This window comes from Pelmatolapia mariae, linkage group LG14, assembly GCF_036321145.2.
Source record: "Pelmatolapia mariae isolate MD_Pm_ZW linkage group LG14, Pm_UMD_F_2, whole genome shotgun sequence".
Lineage (NCBI taxonomy): Eukaryota > Metazoa > Chordata > Actinopteri > Cichliformes > Cichlidae > Pelmatolapia > Pelmatolapia mariae.
The window spans coordinates 12505974-12532000 of record NC_086239.1 but is presented as its reverse complement, the minus strand read 5'-3'; the positions used below and the strand labels follow the sequence as shown (position 1 = coordinate 12532000).

Genomic DNA, 26027 nt, shown 5'->3' with positions numbered 1-26027 from the left:
AAAAAACACAGACACTCAACTTCTCCAAAAATAACATGACGAGGCTAAACGCCGCTGGCCTTCACAGTTCAAATCCCACCCCCTGACACCCCCCTGCTTCCAGGACGGAGTTGGTTTGATCCTGCATGGCGTAAAGTTTCCTTCCGCGTCGAGCACGCCAAGAGTCTGCCGTAAATCCAGGAGAAGAAGAAGAGAGCTGTGCGAGAGGCTTGCACAAAGAGGAGAGAGGCAGTTAAGGTAAGATGCTGAGAAAACTCGCCTTTTATTTGGTTTACGTCGACTAGCGCTCTGTGGCAGTGTGCGGAGACTCAAACCTAAGCGATATCGGACTTACACCATCACTAGAAACCTCTAAGACAGAGCCAATATTCCGCTTTTACGTCAGATATTAGCTGTAGACTACTGCCGACTCCAGTGTTATGCAAACTGAGGTCAACTTGTGTAATCTTTAAGCCACGAACATTTTAAAGTAGAATCTGATCATCTTTAAACGTGCAATTTATAAAACTATTGCGTGTCTGCGTTCACCAGTATTTTCTGTAATGTGTTTACAGCCACCTTTGTCACTCTCCAGAACATAGTCAGAGCCCGGTTCCGCTGGCTACTATTTCTATCGTTATTTATTAATTTGTAGTGTGTAAAATGGGATTAAGTCTGCTATAACGGAGCTAACTGACATTCATAACTAGTATAACCGGTGTGTAGCGTGACATTACGTGTGGTACTACACACACACACACACACACACACACACACACACACACTCGTGGGCCAATCTGGACTGTCCCACAGCTGATAACGCTTTCGTGACTGAAACGCATATTTATTTTAGGTGAAAGAGCTGGACCGTAGTGATTTCCCCATTGAACTGCTTCGCTTTTATCAGCTTTCTGGTGTTGTTGGACATTTTTGCCCCAAATTAACAACTCACTTTATGTGGTTGTACTTTTAAACAACCACATAAAGTTCTTACTATTTTTCAAAATATGCCACTTGTTAGTAGCAGCGTGAGGGTATCCGGTGGGATTTTTATGTCACTGCGGGTAATTTAAGTCAGTGATCTTTTAGGGCACATGTGTTTGATATGGGTGAGGATATAGGAAAAATAAAAAGCGTTATTCATACAGTTTTACCCAAGGTTTTCTTTTATGGCTGCATTACAGGTATCTCTGAAGGAGTCACATGCAGGTCACTAGAAAGTTACTGTGTAAAAAGGGCACCTATGATGACGCAATAACTGAACTGGCTCCTTGTGAGTTGTAGATGTCTTTTTACCAGGTTGAAGGTTAATACATGGTTTTAGGGTAAGGGCTTGGCACTGGTTTGTGTTGCTGAACTTGAGGGTAAGAGGGTTGGGTCAGCATATGTGGCCCTTCCCCTTACACACTGAGTGGAGTGGGCAGCAGCCACTTTTTGGGAGTAAAGGAAAAAGCTTTTAGACTAAATATGAGAATAGTAAATGTGTAACTTCATTTTCCACATTGCGCTTACTCAGCAGTTGTAGAAATGAGCCAGGAACAAGTAAGCGTGGATGTTTAGAGATTTTATGAGTTATTAGTCATATTTGGTGAATTGTCACTGTTTTCTCGTGTCTTTAGCCTGAAGCGAATTGGCATGAGTTTTCTATGTGGCTCCATTATGTAGTGATTTACATATTTACCTAACAAGTGAAAGAGCTTCAGTTTAAGCTGGGGAGGAGACATACATTTCTTCTGGCTTGCATCAGCAAGGGAAGCTGGAGTTAAAGTAAAAAAAAAGTTGCCAAACATGCGTAGCTACCGACTGTTGCAACACTTTGTCACTAAGTGCGCAGCTGAAAGTAGCTTTTTAGGTAACCGTTTTCTTTATGACAAATCGACCTTTATGTAACTCACTGTGACGTTGAGAGAAGGTGTGGGTTTTGCTCTCAGGTTGAGTTCTCTGATCCTCCCAGGAAGTCACTATGTTGTTGGAGGGGTGCCTCTGGGGTGTTTAGCTTGGATACTGCTTGTGGAGTTTGTTTTTTCTGTATGGCCGCAGTGACACTTGGCATCTGATAACGCTACCTGTTTGAATAACCTGTTCACTAAAAGGGTTTGAAAGAGTTTATTTAAAAATAAGACCTTTAGCTAGTTCTACTTAAACAATCAAAGATTTATATATTTTTATATCTTGCAAAACATATCTATATAGGTGGATTGTTTATATTTTCAAGTGTTTTTAAAGGGTGTGGATCATTTGGAGCATTTTATCTTCATCAGTCTTTGATAAATTAATCAAAAACTGATGAAAATGTATCTATTCAGTTGATCTTTTCATCTCACTGGAAGTTTCCTAACTTCACATGAACTTATCTGAGATTAAATTAGATGCAATCACACTACAGTACTTTAAAGATTTGTAAAATTTCCTTTTTAGGAATTGGTTGATAATGTTTTCTATTATGTTGGGCTGTCATGTGACTTTTATCACCGTGACTCCTGTACCCACTGTGATAGGGCTGAGCTACCTATGAAATAGTTTGCTTAATAAACCAGTGACTTGGTGTAGTTTAGTGTGCATGGTAGCACTGAGTGAATGTCTGCATGGCTAGTTGTTCATCAGCCATCTTAGAGGATCAAAGAAGCTCAGTGTCATTGTTTTCAGTCTGTGAACCAAACTGAAACCTGAACGCTCAGAACATTAGGTCCTCTCGACCTCGGTATGAAAAGAGCCGGTGCTGTTGCTGCACGACAAGAAATTCCTCATGCACTGAAGGCGGTGGTTTACAATGCCACAGTATCCCGAGCCAAATGCAAATCGTAGTTGTCTACTATTGTGTGAACACGAGGTGTCATTGTGTGCTATAATGCATAGCAGGTTGCTTACATATGTTAGCAAGGGTGTTGTCTGTGTGCATTAGCCTTTATAAGCTTTGTTTATTTGGAGTTTAACATGCAGCCTGTTTTAAAATGTGAATTTCACAGATCGATAGCAGCATCTTCATGTCAGTGACATGTTCACTGTAAACCATGGGCCTGTAGTTAATGGGCTGTTTTGGATCCAAAACTGTGACATCTGTGGTGTGTTGAACAGTAACTGAATGATGTCCCACCCCAAATACATAAAAAATAAATTTATGACCAGGAAAAATAGTCAATTATTTGTTTTTTGTATTGTTTTTTTTTTCACTTTAGCTGTGTTCTGTCTTTCCTCACGCAGAGGACCCACATGCCAGACATGGACCCCGAGACCACCCACACCGAGCCCGCAGTGGATGAAGAGGCATCTCTCTTCAGCACCATGGACCTCTTGCTGTTCTCCGTCATTGTCGGCTTTGTAGTTTACTGGTTCATGTCCCGCAAGAAGCCTGAGCCCATTCCCGAATTCAAAAAGCTCGACACACCGTGAGTATCCATCAGCTTTCAGGTTCCATCTGGGACGTGAACACATGACATGAGGTTAACGAGTTGAAGCTCATAAACGGGAGTAGTCGGGGTACTTTAGTAGATCTGCTCAATAGCTTATTTTTATCTTCAGTCACAGTTTTAAATTGTTGTAGCGGTAATGGTGCTGTATTGTAAATTATCCTCACGTGTAGATGCACATTTAAACTGCGCAGCTGGACACCCGTGAGTCAAAGTTTGCTTTCAGAAGCCAAGCTGCGTCATATGTAGGCGGATCCTCATCAAGAGCTGCAGTTGCATTTATGTATCCAGGGACTGGGTCTAATGGTGTTTGCTGAATGAGCTCATTAACGAGGACATTTACTGGGACACAGATGATTTGTGCTGGTGGATAAACCTTTGGTCTTTAAACTAATCATGTGTCTTGTGTGGGCAGACTTCAGCTTCTTATCACCTTAACCTGGCAAAAAATGTGTTGGACTATGTTGCATAAGTTATCTGTGTTATATGCCATCTGTTTTTTGTTTTGTTTTTTTAATCTTTATCTAATAACTTATTGTTTTTTAGACATAATTCTAAACATGTAAAGATTGATATGAATTTACAAATGCACAGTGAAAATGAAGATTAAACATAGGCTTCTTTTTAAATTTGTTTTTTTTTTATTACATCTCTTCAGGTATATTTTAATTGGGTATGATACTGACCCAGAAAGCCTGATTGGTTGTCAATTACAATGGGTCGATACACGATCCAATCCATTCACTGACTCTCAGTTTGATCTGAATAAGGCCTGGTGCAATTAAGGTATAATACTGGTGGAGTTGACTAAGACCATGACATTTTATTTCATTCTTTGATTGTATTCATGCTTGGCCAGTTTTTATTGATTATTTTAGGAAACTTATATTCTTAGATGTATTTATTTATTACATTTTGTTTTATGCTTAGGAAACCTTTAGTATGTTGTGAGTTCAGCATATCAAGCTTATCTTTCCATTATCTGGAATCACTTACCCTAACACTGGCAATCAGACTAAACAGTCACACGAAGCCAGATCACTAAGTTAACCCAGGGTTACCTTTGCGCGTTCACATGACCGGGGTGGTGTTGCACCAAGTAATCACTTTTAAGGGGTGTTTCACATATGACTCCTTTTCCGCAGAAAACGATCCCTATGAGCGCCACCTGCTCCAGAGATGTTATTAGATGGTGATTAAAAATCTATAAAGAGCATAAAAAACTGCAACACTGTTGTAAAAAGAACAAGAGATGAATTGCTAGTGTACAGAGCAATAAACAGAATTAAAATGTTTATTTTAATTATTTTGTGGCAGAGTGCGTTGTCTGTGCTGCTTTTTATTTCTAAGGTGACGGCTGCGCATTAGATGTCTCAAACTTTAAACTGCATACATTTAAACGTTGAAGCTTACTGTCCCATAGCCCGATGAAGGAGAAGAGGAAATCGCTTCAGTTTCTCATCAAATATTGGTGAAATTGATTGATTTGATGCATATTTCTGTGACAATGTGTCACACAGTTTGCACTTCATTCTGTGGTTTTGGTAAGGTACAGCTTAACAAGCTGCACATAGAAAATGTGTTTCCTCAGCAGAAAGTCTCTATTGTGTTTAACCCTTTCACGCATAGTGCTCACTACAGCAGACAGCTATTCAAAGGCTGTTTTCTTGTATTTGTGTCAGTGTTGAGGGTATACTTGTACATAAACACAACACGCAGTGTATAGTATTTATTAGTTTCTCAAATTCATGAGTCAAATCATATGTTGTCCACCTAAGTGGACATGTAAAAACTCTTTGAAAAGTACATGTTAAAAAAAAAAAAAGAAGTTAAAAAATCTTTTTTTAACTTTTAAGATAAGTTAAAATGCTTAAGAAAAAAATCCTGATTGAGGTTGTTATAATTCATGCATGAAAGGGCTAACAGATATTTTAAATAAAAGAATCAGTGAAAACGTGGTGCTCCCAGATGATTATAAACCGAAACTTAGGACATAACCTCCTGACAGTTTTAGTTTTATTCTCTTAATTGCAGACTCGCTTCTGTTTTTAAGGGCTTGGAAGTAAATATATCAAATGGGCTTACTCTACATGCAAATTTGACATGTCAGCAAGTACAGTTTGGATGTCCTGTTGTAGGATCATATGCTTATAGGAAAATAAAATGATCAAATGTTTGCTGCCAACAGAAAAAACACAAACCTTAGATGCAGCTGAAAAACTTTACACGTTCTCTTCGCAGGCTTCTGGGGGGTCTTCTACGAATAGTGACTCTGTTTTCTAGAGAATTGATTGGTCAGCAGGTGGGATTTTCATACCTGTTGCTCTCTAATCTGCAACATAATCTACTCCAGAGCGGGTTGGCTCTATAGCGATATACTCTGTTAAGAAGGGAACCACCTTCCTAGTACAGGAAACCCAGGATTAAGTCTGGATAAGCCATTATCCTGGTTTATAGTTCAGGTGTCTGATGTTTCCTCTCACATGATGATTTCCAGCCACTTCCTCACATACTTTAACCCTGATATCAGGTGTGTACTCGGTATCTGCACATATCCACAGCCATGGTATCGGTATTAGATTGCAACCAGAAAAGCCAAATCAGATGATCCCTAATTTTCACATTGTTTTAATCTACTTTCAAAAAATGCAATTAGTCAAATTGTTTTTTATTAATATGAAAGAAATGTGTTAAAGTTGTATAGTCAGTTTTAAGAGGAAAAAAATTTATTTTTTGTATGTATTTTTTTTCTTTCATATTTTTAATTCTTTTTAAAAAGAATTACTTTTCCCTCAGCTGCTCATCATAGCTGTTTTTAGTACTGAACATTTCTTATAGTTTAACATGAATAAGCGTAAGGGGAAGTGTTCTGTTTCAGTCTTCTTTATGAATGAATAGTGTTTTCTCCTCAGACGAGGCCTCAGGACGTTCGGTCTCCAAGCAGAGACCGTGACATCCTTACAGTAGAGCAGCTGAGGACTCTCTAGTAAATGTTTCACTACTCGTGACCTTTGTTTTCTCTCACCCTCTCCTTTCACACAGTTTCTGTCCTCCCATAAACTCACCCGGGCTTTCTGTCTGGCTCCTCTTCCTCTCTTCTGAGCCCTCCCTCCCCTCCCCACTCTGTTCACTCCAGGTACAAGCCTGTGCAGACCACGAGTGGGCGTTCCTCTCAAGTTACATCCAGTTGAGTTAGGGTCACAGTTAAAGTGATTCCATCCGACCACAGCTGTTGGGGAGGGCTCATTCATTTTCTGTAGAGACTACTTACTCTGCTCTCCCCTATGATGGCGTAATGGAGGCTTGGACTTGCCTGGCACTGGCCACATTTTTTTTTTTTTTTTTTTTTTTTTTTTTTTTTGTCCACTTCCAGGCATAAGCTTTATTTTTCTTTACTTTATTTTTTGGTGAAGGGGGGAAAAAATAAGAAAATGAAGCAAAAGGAAATCCTGACCATTTGTGTTAAAGCAGGAATTTGGTTGGAAAGGAGGTAATGACCCCTGGAGAACATGTTTTTGTCGAGGGCGGGCCTAAAGAAAAGGGAGTTTGGGGGCAGCACATCCTCAAAGCTGGTCTCTCCTCCCCTTAAAGGGGCAGCGATTGCTTAACTGCTATGAAGGGGGCGTAGTTTTGTCTCTTTCCTGTGCTTTTGTTTTTGGCCCTGAACCCATTTTGAAAGTTCCCTGGAGAGCGAACTAGGCAGGCGCGCCAAGTTCCCTTTTGTGAGCCCTCTCCAAAGGTGGAAAGTTGAGGCTGAATACAAGCAATCCATTCTTTGTCCACAGTTAATTTTTTTTCTTTCTTTTAAATCATCCCCACCGCTGCTTTTTACCCTCCCCTCGTTGTGGGTGCGTGTTTGTGTGTGGGTGCGCTCTGAGCTTGTTCCACCATTGGAGGGCCATGTCACAAATGAAATCCTTTTATGATAAATGAGGTTGCCATGGAAATGACATCCCCCCCCCCCCCTTCCTCTCTCCTCCAGTTAGGTGGGGGCAGGGGATACTTCAGGGGAAAAACATACCATTCATTGCCCCCCCTCCTCCTTCTCTTTTCTCCTTTAGTGGTCCACTGAAGAGTTGCTCTGATAACCAGCCAAATTCTCAGATTGGACTTTTTTGCTCCTAACACCTCTGAGGCTGGAGAGGAAAAGGGGCGGGGATGAGCAGGAAGGCATTTTCAGCCCGAGATCGCTTCAGTGTGTTTGTGTGTGAGTCAAACGTGTGGGTCTGCAGCTCGGCTGGATTTTATGGGAAAGTCAGTTTCCCACCATTGTGTTCTCAGCGGTTGCCAGACACTCTAAGGGCTTGTAGGCTGCTGTGCTCGTGCATGTGTGTGTCTGTGGAGTTGTGTAGAGCTGCTGGTTTCACAGAGCAGTACAGGAAGAAGCTGAGTTCAGATTGTGTTTGAAGCGTCTAAGGGGAAGTCGGGCCGCTCTACAAACCTGTAAATATCTCTCTGACTTTTTGGGCTGGTGTTACTTTTCCATCTCGCACCTCTGGACCGTCCTGCCCTTTTGATTTTTTTTTTTTTTTTTCGAGCGTGGCGGCTCCCGGTGTTGCCTAGCCAGCGGTGCTAGTGGCAGCGGTGAGCTACAGGGCTGCATGCCATGGGCTGCGTCTTCTCCCTGCCAGAGGACAGGAGAGATGCTGCTGAGAGGTCAGTGACATGTTTGATTTACTGCTTCAAAGCATGATGCAGTGTGTTTTTAATGCTGCTTACTTGAACGGTGATGTAACATTTTTTTTGTAACATTTGCCACTGGCTGCCTGCTGATTAGGCTGATAGCACAGACCACATTTGCAAGTAATTTGTAAGCACTGAGTAGTAGCTTGTTTTCAGTAAAACCTCTGCACACAAAGCTTAGCTGTCTGTTTCAAGACGTTAAAGCGAGTGCTATAAGAAGCTATACGTTGTTTCTGGAGGTTATGTAAGACGGAGATAATATCTATTTGAATGCAAGTCCAATTTGATTATTGGCTGCTCTGTTTCTTTTCTTGTTTTCCCTTTACCGCACAGGTCACTTGCACATTTACAGTCTTGTTTGCTTTAGTTCTTTATATCAACTTTGCATACGGCTCGGTTTCCATGTTACTGGCACATTTAAATAGAAAGGAATGGAAATGCATGTCATTCATTGGTTGTGGCGTCACAAGATCAAGATCAGGGGATAACTTCCTGGATTGGTTCTTTATCTTAATTTCTATTTGTGCAGCTAATTACTGAGCAGCAGGTTGGAGGTTTGTTTTGACACAAGAAGCCAGACTTCCTTGCATTTTATTTTGTTGTGGTCTCAGGCGATAGTTGTCCAGGTTTTTCAAGGTTTTTTTTGGGGGGGGGGGGGAGGTTTCGGTCATTTTCAATCCAGTGTCTGTTTCTGACCATTTTCAGAGGAATGTTTTTTGTTTGTAAGCAAATTAATACCGAATAAGGGATGAGCCAGTGTTGTCTACACGTGGTAGACATCTTCACAAAGAACCAGTTTTGTTCCCATTTCTTTAGTTGACTCTGCACAAAATGCCAATAACAGTTTGACAGATTCTCAAAGAGCTAAAAATTGGCACATGTGCTCTGCATTGTGTTAAAAATCTGAGAGTACTGGATAAGTGGAAAACAAAAGACGTGTGTCTAAACAATACCTATCTACACAAGATGTACAGCATCTCTTATGGAGCAAATCCAGCAAAGACCTGACACCGAACCTGAGAGATGTTCACTGAAGAGTGAAAATCGGTGGCAGGTCTTTGGATCAAGTCATCGTCATTGTGTTAAGGAGGAGGTTGAAAGTGATGCAGTGAGTGTCTACGGCCATCCTTAAAATATGGTCGAGGCTCTGTCGGGTTTGAGGCTACGCCTCAGCTGGCTAGTAAATCCACCACACCTGTTGATGATTGATCCTGATCGTCACATTTTATCTGATATTATTTGTGTTTTAGGCTGCAAGGATGGGGAGATTGATTCATAGTCACAGCCTTTGCTGCGTGTGTATATCTGATGTATTATAATGTAACCAGGTGCTGCATTGACTTTGAACTGGCGTAACCTTGCTGTTTTGTAATTTCACACAGAAATCCTTCCTTTTGGCAGGTGGTTCAGAGCTGATAACACGTCTAACGGATCCTGCTGAAGCTGTCAGGAAGGGTTTCGCTTCAGTGCAAAGGCTTGTTTTAAATTTTGATCAGCAACTTGGTTCAGAGGAAAAACTCAATGAACCTGCTTTTTTTTTCTTTGCTTTTTTTTCTCCTTTAATATATAATTACACGTTCAACGTTTATCCCATACACACTGCAGGGGTTAGGTTCACTGAGGTTGTATTGGGTTTTTTGTGCCCTTTGTTGGGAGCATAGTGTACTTTGGAAACCCGTCTTACGTCATAGAGTTTGCATCAAATCAATATGTTGCTGCTCAGCGTTAATGGCTTTGCTGGAGGTCTTGTCCTCCTGAATCATGGAAATGGTGTGTTCATCTTGCATTAGGATTTATGCTTGTAGTCATGTGTGGCCTGCGTATTCCTTTATCAGTGCAGATGTCCACTCAGGGCTTTGATGCTGAATGAAGCTGTGCTGCCTTTCATTTTGCTGCGTGCTGCTGTTTTTTAAATGTTTCAGTCCATTAGTGACTGACTTGGTAAATATGAACCCAGAGTTTAAATCATCTGATGTAACACATTATATATTGAGCGCTGTGTAATGAATGCATCTGTGGGTCTGCAGACGATTGTTGTGAGCAATGCTTGTGTAATAGCCTTCTCACTGATGTAAGGATTGCATCAACTGAGACTGGTGAAGACTTGCTAAACATTTCTTTTTAAACTGTGTCAGCTTACAGTAAATGCATTACTAAGCTAAAAAATGTGTCCTTAAGTAAAACAAAAATCCCCATCTTTAAAAATACTCAGTATGAAACTGAAATGAGAAGCCTTTAAGTAATCGAGTGAAGTGACGCTGCATACACACTTAACTCTCCTCAAAGTATTTAAGTGGTTCTGCCACCCTGCGTTGTTGGGTGTTTTACCAACACCTCCACTACCCCAGTAGTGGAGGTGTTGTTAAGCTCCACCTGTAGGCTCTAAATGTATAATCGTTCCCCAGTTTCCGTATGTAATATTTGCTCTGAGTGACGAGCTCAGTCTAGATGCCGGCCGCGCCTCCCTGAGCCTAGTTCTCCCAGAGGCTCTTCTTAAAGGGGGGTTTTTCCTTCCCACGGTTGCCAAATCTCAAAGGGGGTCATGTGATTGTTGGGGTTTTCTGTTTTCTTTGCATTATTGTAGAGTCTTACAATAGAAAGCACTTTGAGGCACCTGTTGTTGTTGTTAAATATGCTATACAAATACAATTAAATTCAAACTCTAAATTCAAATTCTGTTGCTGTAATAAGTCATTTTAATACATTATGTTTAACTCATTTGTGATGATAAACCAAATTCTCCTTAGCATGTGGGATCCTATATTTTTAGTTTTTGTTTTTTTTTGTTGTTTTTTTTTTTTTTTTCTCCGCCTGTTTTTGTGACGCAAGCGGTGACGCAAGCAAGCAAGCAAGCAAGCAATTTATTTATATAGCACTTTCGGATCAGCCCCCAGCTGAACACAAAGTGCTGTACACTTGACATGCCAGAGTGATACATTGAACATGTTAAAAAATAAGAAAAATAATAATATAAAAAAAAAAAATGTGTATATATATATATATATATATATATATATATATATATATATATATATATATATATATATATATATATATATATATATATATATATATATATATATGATTATTAAAATAAATAAAATTAGCACAAATAGCAAAGACAATAATAAAATAGTATAAAAAATGATGATGAGAATTACATTTAAAACAATAAAATCAGCACATTAGATCAAAACAATAATAAAATAGTATAAAAAATGATGATGAGAATTACATTTAAAACAATAAAATCAGCACATTAGATCAAAACAATAAAATCAATAAAATTGGGTCAGACTGTGTCATATGCCAAGGAATAAAAATGGGTTTTAAGATGTGTTTTAAAAGTGGACAGTGAAGTTGTGTTGCGTTGATGTTAGTTTTGACTCAGGACAGGGCAGCATACTTACACAAACACACGAAAACTAATCTGTATCATGCTGGAACAATCCTCTTCCGAGAGTCATCCTTTAAGGCAGAACATGGCACATCGGAAATCTTTCAATGTGCAAACCTACATTCATCAGCCACTTTGTTAGGTACACCTGTTCAGCTGCTCTTCTGTTTCTTGAACATAACAGTGAGTTCACTTGTGTGCAAATGGCCTCCACTGTCATTAGATCTCAATCCAACACAACCACCTTTTGGGATGTGGTGGAACGGGAGATTCACATCGTTGATGTGGAGATGAAATCTGCAGCAACTGTTTGATGCCTTCGTGTTAATATGGACAAATCTCTCAGGAATGTTTCCAGTATGTTGTTTAAACCATGTCATTAAGAATTGAGGCTGTTGTGAAGTCAAAAACAGGTCTAGCCTGGCTACTGGCAAGCTTTGCACTCATGTCCCAAACATCCAAAGCTTCTGGCTGCTACACAAATCTTTGCACCCACCTATTAGATGTATGAGGTCATGCTCGTGAATGTTGATTCAGTTCAGGTTTAGAGTACATGTGCAGCTGATGATTTAACTAAGGCTTAAAAAAAACCAAAAACTACTTTGACCTCTCCAGCTGTCAGCCATTTGGAGGACAGAAAACTTGCTGTAATTCCTCCATCAGCTTCTTTGCAATGGTTGTTACTGCTAAATGGTCTTCAACCATAGTGTCTTTGTAAAAGGATGGTCGTCTCTGCTTATTTGTAATTGTAATATTTCATTATCTCTTCCAGGACACCCACAACAAGGGAGACCAGTTTCATTGAGAAAATGAAGAAAACCGTAAGTAATGCTACTCTATCAGATATATTTTAAAATAACACTGTATAGACGAGTGAACTCCAGACTTGCAGAGTTAATGTTGTGGTTATTCACCAGCTAATAATTATCTTTATGGGCCCTGCAGAGTAGTTTTGTTGCCCTCTTGCTGAGTGGACGAAGCATACAATAACTGTAATGGTATCCCTGCTGATGTAACCACATTAAGCTCTTGATTTCCAAACAATGTTTTGACTTTTGTGGAACTGTTTTGTAGCCAGAGCTGAGCAAAGACTCGGGGTTTAACTGATGTGGTTTTTGAAGAGAATAGCTCAGATACCACCGTGGTGGCAGGAAGGATCTTTGGCCACCACTGAGGTTTAACTTTGCCCCTGTTTTTGTCTCAGCAGTCCTGAAAGTGGCAGTTTATTTTATGGCACAGATTTACACATGGGGATGGAGCTGTCTGCTGGGGGGGAAGAAAAGAGAGTAACTCAATGATGGAGTTCATGCAGAAGTCCTATAGTTCAAACGCAGGTCTAAGGATGCATTTTATGTAGATTTAAATAGATTACATACTTCGTGATGTAATGCATTTACATTAGGTACTCATCATTTACATTACATATCTTTGTGTGCAGGGAAAGAACATCATCGTGTTCTACGGATCTCAGACGGGTACAGCAGAGGAATTTGCTAACAGGCTGTCCAAAGACGCTCAGCGTTACGGCATGAAGGGAATGGTTGCTGATCCAGAGGAGTATAGCATGGTAAGTACTGCCAGTGAATGAAATGCACAGCACAGTGAGGATAAATGCAGTTATTCTGCGTTGTTCAAACATGAAATGTTTGATTTTAATGATTTTTAGTGAACCTTCTCTCATTCCTAGATAAATAAAACATGTACACACCTCATCACATCAGTTGTTCCAGTCACAGTTGGATGTAATGTCTGCTTATTGAGAATCAGTGTTTGCATCCATTTTAAACTTCAGTGTCTCCGATTCTCTCTCTTTGCAGGGGGAACTGTCCCGTCTGTCTGAGATTAAAAACTCACTCGCCATTTTTTGCATGGCCACCTACGGAGAAGGAGACCCAACTGATAATGCACAGGACTTTTATGACTGGCTGCAGGAAAATGATGATGAGGATCTCTCCGGATTAAACTACACTGTGAGTTTTTATGCTCAACTTTGGCCAGTGTAAATTCTGTCAAATTAAAAGCGACTTCAGGAGAACTTCTTTGTAGAAAGTGAAGTTTTAAAAAGTACAACACAGACAGTGAAATGGACGCTGGGCAAGATATCAGTGAAGTTTGTCGTATGTTGGACTGTTACTTCCTACCAGTCATGCTACACTGTCATGATGGAAAGCCCAGTCAGGTTATAAACTGACCTTTTTAAGGTAAAGAATAATAAATGGAGATGATGACGACGATGATGATACTTGGAATTTGAGTCACCAGCTACACAGCCTGGATTTGTGTCACGCCGTTCATGTGTGACATCGTGTTATTGTTGGGATTCTGTGTCCTCATTTGAGTGAAAAATTTGATTATGGTTAAAATTTGATTATGGTTAAAATTTAAGTTGGTTAAACTTTTTTTTAACAAACTTCTTGTTTTCACTGTTGTGTATATTTTGCCATGTGTGCAATTTGAGGGAGCAGGTCAAGTGGAGGACAAAATAGGAAGTGGCATGCCTAAAAACTATCCACAGCAGATGAACAGTATCTGAAAGTCATGACTTTTGATGATCACTTCCTGCACCTGTTTCCCATTTTCTTTGCAAAATACGAAGAAGTGAGGTGTGACTCAAGACTTTTGCACATTACTGTGTTTTGGTTTTCATCAGTAGAAAACCGGTCGGACATCTGCAGCGATCTCACAGTTGCACGGGATTACTGTGTACTGGCCACTCTTCATTGTGTCCCGGTCTGTTTTCAGGTTTTTGGTTTGGGCAACAAGACGTATGAACACTACAATGCAATGGGGAAATATGTGGACAAAAGGCTGGAGCAGCTGGGAGCAACACGCATCTTTGATCTTGGTATGGGAGATGACGATGGCAAGTAAGTGACTGATGGATCCTCTGTGCCTAAAAAGAAGTGAGCTCCACATTTTTGAGTGGTGCAGCACTTATTGTGGGTCGAGATAGATTAGACCATTTTAAGATCCACATTTGAAGACTTTATCAACCTTTTTAAAATAATGCTTTTTTTGGCTTAGTCTGGAAGAGGACTTTGTTTCATGGAGAGAGCAGTTCTGGCCGGCCGTCTGCGAGCACTTTGGAGTGGAAGCCTCAGGAGATGAATCAAGGTGAGTTCAGGGACAGTTTGTGCCATGCATCATCATTTAATTATTTCAGACTTTTGATTTGGCAATTGTGCAACAGTTGCCTTGAGACATTTTTACCTTTCTCTCACCCTGCCTGCTGTTTTTTGTCCTGCTGCATCTCTAAAAAGAAACTACAAACACAAAACACAGGATGACTTGCTGTGATTCACTCCATATTGAATTGGTATGTCTCCGCGTGTGCACAGCTTGCAAACTGTAGTCTGTTTTGTCTCTCAGCATTCGGCAGTACGAGCTGAAGGAGCACACTGACATCAACATGAACAAAGTGTACACTGGAGAGATCGGCCGCCTGAAGAGCTTTGAGGTCCAGAAGCCGTGAGTATCGTAGCAGAAACTAATCACTGCGGTGGAGACCGATCAGTCACTGCTAGCATTTCACCTGCATTTATGACAAACTCCAGACTGGGTACAAGTGACCCTTTCTGCCCTCTAGTGGTTAAAAAAAAAAACCCCAACCCTAAACTTTTTTTACTCTCTTAGAAATAAATCTTTTTAATACTTAAGTGCTGCTCTTTTATTCATAGGCCTTTTGACTCCAAAAACCCCTTCCTGGCTCCAGTGACTGTCAACCGCAAACTAAATAAAGCTGGTGACAGACATCTGATGCATCTAGAGTTGGACATCACAGGCTCCAAGATCAGGTGAGGCTGGATGGGATAATTGCTTAGTAAACCTTTATCTCCCTGATTTAATGCAACGATATGCACAGCCCTGATGTATTTTTAGCTTTATGAATTCAGCTCAAAGTCTGAATTTTTTTTTTTCTCATTCTCATTTCAGATACGAGTCTGGAGACCACGTTGCAGTTTTTCCCACAAACGACTCTGCGCTGGTGAACAAGTTGGGACAGATGCTTGGGGTTGACCTTGATGTGGTTATCTCTCTTAATAACCTTGATGGTATGGCATTGACAGACCCAAAGCACCTTGACCTTACAGCTCGTCCCTCCCACAGTCTAGTGAAATCTGCCCTTGATATTCAAACTTGCAGTATCAGCTCACTTAATGTGTGAGTGACAGGGGTACTGTTACATTATGTAATAGCAGTAATTTAGCGGTAGTATAAATACTTAAGTTAGCTGTTGTTATAAAGGTCAGTTGTGGTGATTAAGGCTGCTCATTATCACTGAAAGTTGAGTAATAAGGCTACAAATGTGAAACTCTTATCATTTCGCACCTTAAACTTGCTCATTCAGACCACGTGCAGTTTATTAATACAATAAAAACTTGCCTATAACCACACTTTAAAGCTATTTTACCACTAGTGTGATTAAAAAGGTGAACCCATAAATCCACTGAAGACGCCCAGATACATTTTAAATCTTTTTCTGTTAGCTGTTGACCATTAAAGTGTTTTCAGAGTAGTGTCCTTGCTGTTTTGTGTTTCAGAGGAGTCCAACAAGAAGCATCCGTTCCCCTGCCCTACCACCTACCGCACAGCCCTCACTCACTACCTGGACATCACTCACCCTCCTCGCACCAACGTCCTCTACGAGCTGGCGCAGTACGCCTCTGATCCCAAAGACCAGGAGAATATGCGCAAGATGGCCTCCTCCTCCCCCGAGGGCAAGGTCAGTAATGGGTGGTAGTTGGGGGTTCGGGGCAGTGGCGGCATACAGCATGTGTGGTTGCCTGCACGTGCCTCCCAGAATCCATTTTGTAATCAAAGATCGTTGCGTTAAGTTCTTGCAGATATAATTATTTATCAACTTCCTTGTGCGGACGCTGGACAAACGGGAGTCTAGTGACAGACCAAAAGTTTTCAGTCCTTTCCGTCTGACGCTGAGTTTTAATTGAAGCTTGGTCGGTCGAAGAAAAGAATTAAAGAGCTTGGACCTGACCGTCCAGAGTTAAATATTCAGCAGCAGTCCATGGATCTTGGGAGATCGTGTACATGGACATTCTCTAGCACGCTATATGACAAGCGCAGTTGGTTAACTGGGCGTGGGGTGAGCAGTGCCTTTTGTTTTCCGTGTCTGCTGTGTCAGAGTCCTCGTACTGAAAGGTTGTGGACCACCACAGTTTTACGGGACTTCAAGCACTTAACAGAGAAGTACAAAAGACTCGAGCAGTTGTAGCCACTTGGATAATAGCGTAGTTTGTTTGGGGTTTTTTTTTTCCTCCATTGGTGTGACTGCAGTCACTCTCAGATTATCGAAGGTTTGCAAATGATTGCTGCCTAATTTATAAATGCAGACAGATTGCCTTCAGTCTGAAGGAGTCTATGTCAGCGTAACTCGAGGAAACGCATTGCATGTGATGGCCAATTTGACCCCATTTAGTTGCAGACTAACTCTTGTTTTTTTTTTGTTTTTTTTAAATAATTCAAATTTTATTGAATTCGGCATAAAAACGTCAAAACGGAACAAAGCAGTTCAAAGACACTGACAGAGAGAGGTATATAAGGCTGTTTGTATAATAACTTATTGGGTGGTAATGATTTGCCAGGCGTCTGGTTCAAACAAAGTTATATTTTCACTTTGTCTCTGGGTAAGACGTCACAGAAAGTGTCCCATTCTTCCTTGGCCATCTCATTTTCATGATTTAGCCCTCCCCAACATCTTCTCACAGACAGCAGTGTTCGTCTTCTGTTCAGTCTGCATTTTTAGTGTCTGAGTTTGCCACTAGCCAAGAATCCGTTCTCATGCTGATTGTCATATGGCAAAATTTCCCCCAGGTTTAGTGGTGGTGTTAGAGTAGCTGTTATCAAGTTAATGTAACAGAAGCTGGATCACAAAGCTTATATGAACCGTTCTCTGCTTATTTGCAGGCCCTCTACCAGAGCTGGGTGTTGGATGCCAGCAGAAACATCCTCGCCATACTGGAGGATATGCCGTCACTGAGGCCTCCTGTCGACCACTTGTGTGAGCTGTTGCCCCGTCTCCAGGCTCGCTATTACTCCATCGCCTCCTCTTCAAAAGTAAATCCATATACTTCTGTTTTAACATTCATTGAGGAATTGAATAAGCCGTCTGATTTTTAGGAGTGAGCTGTTGTTAACTCTTCTCTTTTATGCAGGTTCATCCCAACAGCATCCACATCTGCGCCGTCGTGGTCGAGTACAAGACCAAGACTGGCCGCACCAACAAGGGAGTTGCGACCAATTGGCTGAAAAACAAACTGGTCACGGACAATGGGCACAAGTCCACCGTCCCCATGTACATCCGCAAGTCTCAGTTCCGCCTGCCGTTCAAATCCACCAACCCGGTGATCATGGTCGGCCCTGGGACTGGAATTGCTCCTTTCATGGGCTTCATCCAGGAGAGAGGCTGGCTCAAACAGCAAGGTATTTACGGACTAATGTTGTCTAACCTTGACAAGAAACTGATGAATTAGGGGAAAGACCTCCAAGCATGTTTGTTATTTCTGTCCTTGTGTACATTCTAGCATTTAAAGGCTTTGAATTGTGGGCGCACATGAGAAATGGATGCAGGGAACTAGTTATAGTAAGGAATTTTTATCTATATTAGCATGTTGCGCTATCATCTATCACTAGTGCAAACCTGGAGAGTGTATCCAAGGTTACTTTCTGTCAGCATCTGTGTACGGATGTCCCCTAAATGCCTCATACACATTCAATGCACTAGGAAGAGGAACATTTTTAATAAACATGTTTGGTTACCTGTGAAGCAGGACTAAATATTTCGTAGGCAGCTCCCAATTATTCACAATATATTAGTCAACAACAAGGAACCAATTCTTATTGGTGGGGAAAAAAAACCTGTTTGTTCCAAGATGTCACCACGAATTTGCTTCTGGTGGCAGTTTATGAATGACGGTGAATAATTTGCTTTGCTCTGTGGCTGTCATCTGATTATAGGAAAGGAGGTTGGAGAGACCGTGCTGTATTTCGGCTGCAGACATAAGAACGAGGATTACATCTACCAGGAGGAGCTCGAAGGCGCAGAGAAGAACAGAGTCTTAACACAGCTGAATGTTGCCTTCTCCAGAGACCAGGACCATAAGGTACAGCTGCCTACGAGACTCGGAGTGGTGCATTATATCAGATTACCTCTGTTGACAATGTCTTGTTACATCAAAGTCGGGAAATGTACCTGGATTTTCTGTTAGTAGTTAATGTGAATTTCTTTGGTAAAAAAACCAAATTGAGATTGCAGTAAAACATTCGATCTACCAGTTTAATGGGGATCCCCGTTAGTATCAGTCTCGGGACCCCAGTGAACCCGGTGACACGCCACGTAGCATCAGATTGGCGAGCATAATGGCTCCATTACACACAGGCCAACATCCACAACACATTAACATAATACTAGCTGCTTCTAAATATACAGATGTCACTTACTTTCATGGAGAGAAAATAAAACTATAACAGGACACCGAAAGAAGCGATAATCTGCGTGACACATTGATACAGTACAATAATGGTTCTCCTTAATGTTTCCTCTCGTCCAGTGTAATGTCCCTTTTGCCATATCCCATTTACAAACTTATATAAACAGGATTCTTGACTTGAGTACCTTCCCGGTTAAACTCATCGAAGCACAATCTTATTCTGATCAGCCCAGATTACCAAGAGTATTGTTTGCATTCGGTTCTGTCTGGTTGTTTAGCTGTTTGTAGATAAATACACTGTTTTCTGTGCAGGTTTTTGACACGCACATATAAACATTGTTTTTCTGTTTTTCAAAATAAAGGTGTACGTGCAGCATCTGCTGACAAAAAACAAGGAGCATGTCTGGAAGTTGATTCACACGGACAACGCTCATATCTACATCTGCGGGTAATTAACACATTTCACAATTGTTACATTTTGGTGTGTGTGTGTGTGTGTCATCGTGAAGTATGCAGAAGATGCCATTGTGGTTGGGCTCATCTCTGATGGACATGACAGGTGTACAGGGCGACGGTAGAGAACTGTCTTGCTGGTGCTCAGAAAATAACCTACCGCTGAACTAGAGCAGGGCGATATGGCCAAAAATATTTATCACGATATATATTTGAAAATTTGCGATAACAATATAACTGACGATATAATTGATGCGAAACAAAATACAACTCCACAACTTTACTAGTGCAAAAAAAACCCCATCCATTTATTTTCACTTAAACAAGAAGCTGTTTTTTATGTGCATTAAAGCTATATAAAAATTTAACAGTACAAATGCAAATTCCTTGCTGAAAGTTTAACCAAAAGGCATTTCCAGTAGAAATGGGCTGACATATTCTGAGCATAACCATGTATAATATCCACTGAAGTTAAAAAGAGGTGCTTTGCAACATTAAACTGCAGTGTGCCAAATAAAAAAGTCAAATACGTAGTTTTTGGACCATAAGGTGCACGGGATTATAAGGCACATTAAGCGAAACAAAGCAGTCAGATAAATCAAACTTTATTCAACTCATTCTTCTTGCTTCCTCCACTTCTGTACCATTGATTCATTAATGCTGTATTCTATCACAGCTGCTCTATTCCCATGTTGTTGCAGTATATTAATGACTAACCTCATATTGTAGATGGATTATCTCAGTTGTTCTCCTGACTGAAGTTTGGTCCGTTTACAGCATCCTGCCATGTGATTGCATTTGTCTCTAACCATCAGGAACCTTCACGTTAACTTTTATCGAGTGGAAAAGTGTTAGGTTCATCCTCCAGCTTCACTGTTTATGTTATGCTAACATAGCTGTGTCGCTAGCGATCACGTAGCACATCATTATAAACCAGCTAGCCCAACTTCAGTAACCCTACAAACGTCACTCCTATTTAGTTTCCTGTCTTCATTTATGTCGGAAGTGATAGCAGAGCTGTACGTTTGAATTTTTTCAGAAATCTCTCAGTCAGAACATGCTATATCATGCTTAGGTAACTAGCGAGCTAACTTCCGCTAACTTCCTGCTAACTTCTAATTCCGTTAAATTTAATAAATTCTGTTTTCGTGGATGCCTGGATGTTAAACTTCATAGTTACACCTGGTAAAGCAGGAACACTGATCATTTTATTAAAGATGAAAGAATTTAGACAGTTTTTAACTCTCAGTGATGCTGCAGTGTTCATTTGACTTTGGGACCTGAAGCGGACGGAGTTTAGGACCCAGATTACTCCCAGATTTACGAGCACCTTAGTCTGAGAAATAAGGCAATTGACCCTGTGCACGAGAAAATGCTAACTTCCTGGTTTGAGACCGGATGTGGGGTTGTACATTTCCGGTAGCTTTACTTTGCGGTCAATCGCTACTGCGAAGATATACTCCAAAATCATGTCCAAAACTCGAAAACGGAAAGATCGCGTTAAGTTACAAAGAGCAGAAGGTGGGAACACTCACCACTGTTGTGTTATTAAAAAATCTAATGATCAATTTTGATGTTTAAAGAGTTTAGATCGATCAGTTGTTTACATCACTCAACACAAGCAGAACTGCATTACAGAATCAGAAGACACATCGTCCACCTTCAGAAGCACATCTCTGTATAGTGACTGGTCTTATGATTTAAACAGGCAAATGTTCAGCATTCAAACTACAGGTGAAGAATAGTCAAACCAGATGTTTCCCCGTTATGTCGATATCAGCTAGTCAAGTACACACCTACACAGCATGTCAACAAACCATGAAAAAAAGCCACACAAAAAATGAATGATTGCTGGTAAGGGTTTCTATACATTAGTATTTACGAAGGGTATGTTGTGACTTACCTTCAGAATTACAGTGGTCCCTCGCTATAACGCAGTTCACCTTTCACCTCGCTGTTTCGCAGATTTTTTTAGTGCAAGTTTGCATGCTTATTTTTACGTCACATTGTGTCCTGCGTCCTGATCGCTGCAGACGATCTCCTCCGTAACGTCTCTCCTGTACAGTACAGAATCGCTGCATCGATCGCTAGCAGTGTGACTCTGAAGTGCAGTACTGTATGTCCACGATGTCCACGAAACGTTTTGCACCGTCAAAAAATAAAATTGGCTACTTGATTTCACCTATCGCTGGTTATTTTTAGAACATAACACCCGCGATAAACGAGGGACAGCTGAGAAATATAACATTTGAATCCCTTTTCTCTTTTGCTCTGAGGCGCGGGGGAAAAATATCGACAAGTCGATGAACATCATTTACAGATATATTGGGTAAATGCCCAAGACATCTATAGAAATGTAAATCGCCGCTTGATTCATTCATTTGCTTAACTTGTTTTGGACCGTAAACAAGGCGCGAATAGGACACCGGAAACAAAGCTCCCCACAGGAGTTTCCGCACCGGAAGTAGCATATGCTAACGTGCACATAGTCAATAACGACGGCCCGCTTGCATGTTCTACCAAAAAAAAAAGTGCTTTGTTGTGTATCTGACGGACAAACACCAAACCAGTTCCACATCACTGAAGTTGCACCATTTTTACAAACCAATTCTGGTTCACCCGTTTCAACAATCGGCCATGTGCGTATGAAAACAAAGGCACTGCGCTTGCGCGTTTTACCCATATTCTATCGCGATATTTCATTTTCTTATCGTTGCCTAACATTGTACCGTTATTACCGTGAACAGTATAATATGGCCCAGCCCTATGCTGAACGTCCTTAAAACTAAAACGACAGGTGGAATCTGTGTCCACCTTTAGGTTTCTGGGCACCCACATCTCTGCTGATCTCACCTGGATCTACAACACCAACTCCCTGGTAAAAAAGGCCCAGCAGCAGTTGCACTTACTCTGTCTCCTGGAAGAATAACCTGGACTAGAAGCTGGCCTTCTACTGCTCCTCAGTACTCTCCTACTGCTTGGGTGTTTGGTACACAGGGGCCACTGCTGAGAACAGACAGGTTGTGAAGAGGGTAATTAAACCTGCCCAAAAAAATCATTGGCTGCCCTCAGCCATCGCCAAATCCTCCTGTCTCAGAAAAACCAGGGCCATCACAGGTGACCCCTGCACCCTGCCTACCATCTGTTTGACCCGCTGCCTTCAGGTCAGTCAGGTCAATCAGGTCCCACACCTTCAGCTTCTTCCCCTGGGCCATTCAGACTGTTAACATGCCCCACCCCCTCACTCTCCCACACCCTACCCCTGCACAACCACCTCGCCAATCTGAGCCATGGTCTGAGTGTCCTTTATCACTCAGGCCACTCACATACAGACTCTATACTCAGACCAAGTCCTTTTCACTACTTTCAAGCACTTGGCAACTTGTAGACAGCAGGAATGAATACAAAAGACAATTTATATTTTATTCCAGCACAGTTTTTGTGGAGCACCCACAATTTTGTTGTGCATATGCAATGACAAAAAGGGCTATTCTATTCTATTCTGACACATCCTCAAAATACATTTGTCTCCTCCCAGGATCTAACAGGTATGACGAAGTATCTGGGCCACATCAAGGACAAAAAATATTGTTGATTATTTTGAGAAAAAAAACCCATATGTGGAGGTAACCAAACTGCCATGTTTGCTAAACACTCTACAAACCGCCTTGTGTAGATGAGTTGAGTGAAACAAATTGATCAGCTGTCTTGTGATACAACATACATCCTCTTTATTGCACAAGGGTGTAGCCATCGATAACCTTGCAGTTTGTCTTGAAACAACTGTAATCTTCACATTTCAACTTTTTTCTCAAAACGATTGATAATACGTGTATATATCTTCTTAATGTGATCCTAGTACTGCTTTGTAAACTGGGGATCTTTAGCTCGTTAGGTGAACCTTCACACTGTGGAGCCAGTCAGGAATTCGGCACTACATGGAAGTGATGCAAGCCTGGATTCTCTTTAGCAATGTGTAATTTCACAACTAGTGAAATAGTTGTGAAATTAAAGTAAAGAATTTCTGTCTGATTTGAGGGATGCGCTGATCACTATGTCATTTCTTTCCCGTTGTAGAGATGCAAGAAACATGGCTAAAGACGTGCAGACGGCTTTCTACGAGATTGCGGAGGAGGTGGGAGGCATGACGCGCACCCAGGCTGTAGATTACGTGAAGAAACTGATGACCAAGGGACGCTACTCACAGGATGTCTGGAGTTAAATGGCCTCAAACCTGGCCTCACTTTGTGCACATACAGTGGTAGTTTTAAAGGTTTTTTTTCATCCGCCTTGGTCTGGACTGACTTAAAGAAACAAATGATTCAATTTTAAACCTTGTGTTCGTACTCACCCTGGTTCACCTTGACAGCGACAGCTAACTGAAGAAAATGAGGCAAACTCTACCTCAGCAGATCTTACTAAACCAATAGAGCAACCTCCTTACTTTTGTTTGTGGACAGGCAGCTTGTGTTTGCTGAGATCCTCACATGATCCTAACTGTTTCAGCCCTGTGCTTTCCGGGGAGTGTTAAGAGCCTCCGATTTATAAATGAACGAATTGGTGTAGAATCCCACCCGCTCTAAATTCTTAAATAATGAGTATTAGATGCACAAGAGTGTCATTTAATTTTGTTTAAATGGGGTTTTTTTTATTTTTTTTATTAGCCTCAGATTTAAGGTGTCACACCACAGCAGTTTATGATGCATCGTGTGTGTGTGTGTGTGTGTGTGTGTTGCAGTGTAAACACTCAGAGTAGGCTGAGACATGAATGGACGCTTTTCTCTCTGAGCTGATTCAGTAACCGTTTCCTAGCAACAATAAACAAATATCTAAAATGTTTGAAAAGTTTTTATTTGGTGTAACAAACTGGCATCGCAGGTACAATTGTGTGTTTACCTTTGTGTTTTGACAAGGGGGTTAGCCTTTTATGCAGACGTTGCTGTTCATTTGAAAGAAGAATGGTAACATTTCGAGAGGCACCGAAAAAAAGGAGACGATCATATATGAAAACCATGAGATTATGTGCATTTCTTTTCTTTTAATACCCTGCCTTTTAACATAGAGAAAATAAATATTTTTAACCAGTGATATTTTAAAGCATTTTGTATGTTAGAGCCTTCCTCCCATGGGACTGTTGTTTTCTGTGATATTCACCTAAAAGCAGAGGATTGTGGGTTCATTGGGTGGCATTGGCAACTCTAACACGATAACCACCTAGGGCTGTGCGATATGACCAAAATCTCATATCCCGATATAAGACATTTATCGTCCTGACAACGATATAAATCACAAAAATTTAACATTTTCTGTAAATTCTGTGAATCTCGGGCAACTCAACTTGCGTGAAGTGTTTCCAGCTGGGCGTCCTTTACCTGGAACCCAGTGTTTTAACCGAAGCATGAAACTATACATTTTTAGACATAAGTTGTAATGGCCGCCGTTTTCTTTCAAAGTTTAAGTCTAAGGTTTATTTTTTTTTTAGCACCTGACGGCTCTTTTTCGCTTCCCATCCGTAAACTCTCCGCATATTCTTTCACGTGATTTAATTTATTTTGAAAAGTCTCAACAGGATCTTGAGCTTTATTGTGAAAGGTTTACGTGGAAAACAAACAATCGGACAGCGGAGGCACGCGATGGTTTTACCGTCATTGTTGCTAACGACAACACGTAAAAACAGGGTCCGTAGTGTGGTTATATTAAATATAAAAGAAAGAGAGAACTTTAAGAAATTAATATAGCCACTACAGTGACCATCAAAACGATGAAAAAATATTGCTGTAAACAGTTTATTTTACGACACCACGAAACAAACGATAGCGTAATAGGAAACGATAGACGTTTTTATATCGTCATCCGATATATATCGTTATATCGAACAGCCCTATAACCACCTCTGTTTGTCTTTCTTATACTGTTCTGCGCCTCTCCCCCTTTTTGTCTGACCACACCTGCGCCGCTGCACGCAGAAGGTGGCCAGACGTATCCGAACATTTCGCGTGTTCTCCCGTTTCAGTCCGTCAGAGCTCGTCACGGAGCTTTGGGGGAGTTTGAGGTCAGTCAGGCAGTGGAAGTGCAGTGCCTTTTTTTTTTTTTTTTTTTTTTTTCTATGATACCTTATGTATGGAGTTGGCAGTAAAGTCTGGATACTTCATTGTATGTTTATTCCTTCTTTCTTGCTTATATTTTGATAGAAAGAAAAGTTCATCTGAGACACTTTACCTAGTGCTGTCACTTTTATCATTCCTCTTTACAATGTAATCATTTGATTATATGGAGGCTTGCTTTTTTTTAATTAATAAAAAGACTGAATAATTTTTGGAGTTTTGTTTTTCTTTTTTCTTTTTTCAGGGGGGGCATTAGAGGTATGTAAGGGTTCCTGAGGCGCCTTACACACCTTTTAGCACAGACCTTCCCAAAGTGTGGGGCCCGCCCCTAGGGGGGGCGCAGAGCCATTGCGGGGGGGGGGGCGCGGTATGAAAAGGGGGGGGAAAAAAACCAACGCTTGGCAGGGGCGGATCTAGAGAAATTTTCTTAGGGTGGCATGAGGGTGGCAAAGAAATCAAATGGGGTGGCAAAATCAAAGCCTTTTTTTCCCCCCCAAACACATGCAGGTGGTTGCATATGGTTAAAATGATTCAAATGCAGTAAGTATACACGTTTTTC

General features: G+C 41.0%; 1 protein-coding gene across 2 annotated transcripts; it reads left to right on the top strand.

The window, feature by feature from the left end:
• Positions 1-136: 136 nt before the first annotated feature.
• Positions 137-25671, top strand: porb (P450 (cytochrome) oxidoreductase b). 2 transcript variants are annotated; one of them, XM_063493371.1, is made up of 16 exons: positions 137-237; positions 3181-3365; positions 12239-12287; positions 12905-13033; positions 13284-13436; positions 14209-14333; positions 14491-14580; positions 14836-14934; positions 15144-15260; positions 15400-15518; positions 16008-16189; positions 17389-17538; positions 17637-17904; positions 18439-18584; positions 19274-19359; positions 23442-25671. In XM_063493371.1, the coding sequence occupies exons 2-16, from the start codon at positions 3190-3192 to the stop codon at positions 23584-23586; spliced, it is 2034 nt and encodes a 677-aa protein (XP_063349441.1). In that variant the 5' UTR covers positions 137-237; positions 3181-3189; the 3' UTR covers positions 23587-25671. The 2 variants fall into 2 exon arrangements, with proteins under 2 accessions (XP_063349441.1, XP_063349442.1); XM_063493372.1 differs by lacking the exons at positions 137-237; positions 3181-3365 and adding an exon at positions 7568-8042.
• The last annotated feature ends 356 nt before the right edge of the window (positions 25672-26027 follow it).